This window comes from Salvelinus alpinus, chromosome 25, assembly GCF_045679555.1.
Source record: "Salvelinus alpinus chromosome 25, SLU_Salpinus.1, whole genome shotgun sequence".
Lineage (NCBI taxonomy): Eukaryota > Metazoa > Chordata > Actinopteri > Salmoniformes > Salmonidae > Salvelinus > Salvelinus alpinus.
Window position 1 is genome coordinate 10,493,392 of NC_092110.1, and position 3,604 is coordinate 10,496,995.

Here is a 3,604-nt window from a genome sequence, read left to right on the forward strand (position 1 = left end):
TCATTTAACACGATGGTCTTTAGGAAATGAACAAATTACTGACCGCACAGTATTGAAAGTTATACGCTTCTGTTGTGTTTCATTTGCATTAGGCCTTACTATCATTTGGAATAAAAAAAATAAAATAAAAAACAGGAAGTGGAAAGTATTCCACAGGTTGTAGTAGGCATGTCATGCATTTCCTTATTATTTATGTAGGCTACATTAAAACACAGTGCCTTTAGGAAAACATGTATGACCTGGTCTGCATTGCAATCAATAACACTTCACTTTTAAACAATTCATGCCCCTGAAGCTAATACATCAATACTCATCAAATAGAAGATATGAGATGGGAGGAGGCCAAATACAAAACCACACAAACAACAGCGGTTAAAGCGTTCAAACCGTATCCAAAACCTTAAGCAGCCTGCACGAGACCATGATTAGTCTCGGCATTATGTAGGCCTACTACTAGATGTGTCAACTTTTACGCATCACTTTAGAACACTATTTGTAATTTATGGTTGTAGTTTATTTAACATTGGTAGGACTGGTTTGTTTTTAACTAACAAATACTAAGTACCAAGTGGTCAAAATAAGGGAGGCAAAGGAAGCTGAAACATTTCTGTGCCAGTTGGTTCTCAAAGCCAAACGCTGAACCGAGGAGGCCTAGGTCCTATACCCGCACAATGTTTCCTGCGCAGCCATCCAATTAACAACCACATACAACATAACAACCGAAACGTACTACTATTGTAATACGAATGGAAAAAAAGACAAAGTTTTCATCAGATATGGACGTAACCTATTATTTTATTTTGTTCGATAAACAGTTTTAGCGACAAACACGGGAATAAGACCACAATATCACAACCATGAAATTTAAAGACGACATAAACAATCACTCCATATTTTTATGAGGCATTTGCTCAACACGGGTTACACGTTCGCAAAGTTAACCTATAATTACAATAGGTATATTGACATTTGACTAATTACAAAATGGATGTGACCAGGTGGTGACCACATACAGTACAATATGCACAACACAAGTTAAAAGGCATTCGTTCATTTTGTCCCCTTCTGAATCTGTTCTGGTGTTGAATAGTGAAATTCTCGAGTATTTTTTCTAAACCCATTCTTTGGTCTATAAAGTATAACATTGTGAAAATATTAGCCTATATATAAATGAATGTCAGTATAAAGTAGCCTACTACTTTGTTCATTATGGGAGAGGACAAAATAACAAAGAGCCATGGGTTGGTATGGTTATTCTGCATTTTAAAAACACATTTATTTGAAAAGAAACAATTAAAATTAGTGTTGAATTGCTTTGCAACAATCATATTCCACCAGCGCACTCATGATACGTGATAATACTGCAAACATGGAGACTGGTGGTTCATGTGATGGTATTAGATCACAAGATTCTTAATATTAAAATTAGGCAAATCTGCAGACACTATTTAAATACACATTCTAAGGTAATGCCTCTCAGTCCAAAAACTACGTTTTCTCTTCGTTTTTTTTCCGTATCACATTGCACGTTGCTGACAGTGGAATAATAAACAACTCCCCGACACATTACATTATGTACAGAGAAATAAATGCAGAATATTAATAAAAAATACCTGGGCTTCAGTTCGGGCTGCTTTCATTTTGTTTTCTCTTTGTTTCATTTCGCTTTTCTTTATATATTTTACAATGTAAATGGGTGTAAAATGTTCACTTACAGTCTTGCTCCCGTGGGATGTTTTGTTAGTGTATAAGTGGATTTGAAGTTGACCCTTGATTATGATGTGTGAAGTAATCAGAAAGTCCTCCAGAAAGTCCAGAAGAGAAACTTGGTAGAGAAGACCTTAAGGACTCACAGGGAAGAGATGAGGGCGCCTGCGGGGAGGAGGAGGAGGAGGCAGCCCGGGCCGCCATCGAAGCGCTGCTCTGGGAGGTCATTGATGGATGGGGGACATGGGGGAAAAAGTAACTTGTCTGTCCTGCAAGGAGGTTTATGGACGAACATGGGTTTAAAGAGTAAGTCCCGGAGCAGGGCACCGATAGACCACATGGCACAGAGGCCGCCAACGCCGCCGCCGTTAGGTGATGAGTGGCATAGGGAATGTCTCCATTCACAAGTCTGTCAACACTCAGGCCATTGGAAGAAGGGAAAGAATGGTTGTTCCCCAAACTGTTTTGAGTCAACATTGTACTGTATGACATAGGATGACTAGGGTATGGCGATGATGTCCCATTGTAGCTCAACGCGCTGCTGGCCCTCGGATGGTGAAGCGAAAGAAACGGTGACATTGGCCAATATAGAGAGCCGGCTCTATCCATAAAGGTCAACCCCGTGGAAGTAAGGCGAGCGCCTCGCTTAAAAGCCAACTTTGCCCTGGATGTGGTCGATCTCCTGCGAAGTTTGCCGGTTGTCCCACCGATAAACACATCGTCACTCGAGGGGTCAAGCATCCAGTAGTTCCCCTTACCCGGGTCATCATAGTGCCGCGGGACTTTAACAAAACATTTGTTTAGGCTAAGGTTATGCCTGATGGAATTCTGCCAACCCTGCTTGTTCTCCCGGTAATAGGGGAAATTCTTCATAATGAACTCGTAAATACCGTTCAGAGTTAGTCGTTTCTCCGGACTCTGCCGAATAGCCATCATAATTAAAGCATTATAGCTAAATGGTGGTTTCTCGTACTTGCCGTTTTTCTTTTCACCATCTTTCCCACCGCTCTCCCCCTCTTTGCTATCCTTCTTCTCTTCCTGTTTTTCCTTCTCGTCTGTGCAAGTCGTTTCATTGGACGAATTTTCGATTTTGGTGCAAATGTTCTCCGACTTTGTGTCCTGCACCAGGGTAGGTAAAGGAATCTTCTCCTCTTCCTCGTGGACGGTTCTGTGGTGGTTGTCACTTTGGACGGCTTCAGGCACCAGACTGTTTATACTGAACGATGATTTAGGAATCATTTTCACTTCTTTCCGTTCTCCCATATCCAACATCACACGCCAGGTAAAATGACAACAAGCAGCAGCACAGTTGGGTCTCAATCTCTTACGCCTGCAACTCTGCTAATAAAAAACAACTATTTCATGTTCTTTACAGCACATCGATAGGAGACAGATAGCTACAATTAATTATGGAGCCACAGACACTAAGATGTAAACAAAAAATGGTTGAACCTTTACAGTTGAGAGCCAACCACAGCACCATAAGTATTAACGCGTCCTCCCTCCTTCCAGCCAATCACAGAGCAGTTCTTAGCTGTTGCTGAAGTGCGCAAGGATACACATCCACCAATGCAACGCAGAATGGGCTCATCCCCATCAACAAAGGTTTTCTTTCTCGGACAAAAATCATACCAAGAAAATATACCACATATGGCTAACCTTAATCCATTTCACTGCTCTTGATATTTCCAGATTGCTGATTCAACATATCTCTGCGTCTTCAAAAGTTTGTGTACATTCCCATGGAAATAAACACAAGAGGGACACATAAATGTAGCGACCGAGGAGAGGTACTACTTTATGTCTCAAGCATAAGTAGCCTACTTTTAAAATGTGGATATTAGATTAGACGTTAAAGAATGGACATTCATTTGTGTTTTTTATATGGAGATATCCA

At 40.8% G+C, this 3,604-nt stretch overlaps 1 protein-coding gene across 1 annotated transcript; it reads right to left on the reverse strand.

Annotated features, from left to right (window-relative positions):
- Window positions 1-775: 775 nt before the first annotated feature.
- On the reverse strand, window positions 776-3,176 carry foxg1a (forkhead box G1a). Its single transcript, XM_071365574.1, has one exon. The coding sequence runs from the start codon at window positions 2,977-2,979 to the stop codon at window positions 1,741-1,743; it is 1,239 nt and encodes a 412-aa protein (XP_071221675.1). The 5' UTR covers window positions 2,980-3,176; the 3' UTR covers window positions 776-1,740.
- Between the last annotated feature and the right edge of the window lie 428 nt (window positions 3,177-3,604).

Excerpts from the sequence above, each read along its gene's own strand:
- foxg1a (XM_071365574.1), bottom strand. The coding sequence starts at position 2,979 with ATGTTGGATATGGGAGAACGGAAAGAAGTGAAAATGATTCCTAAATCA.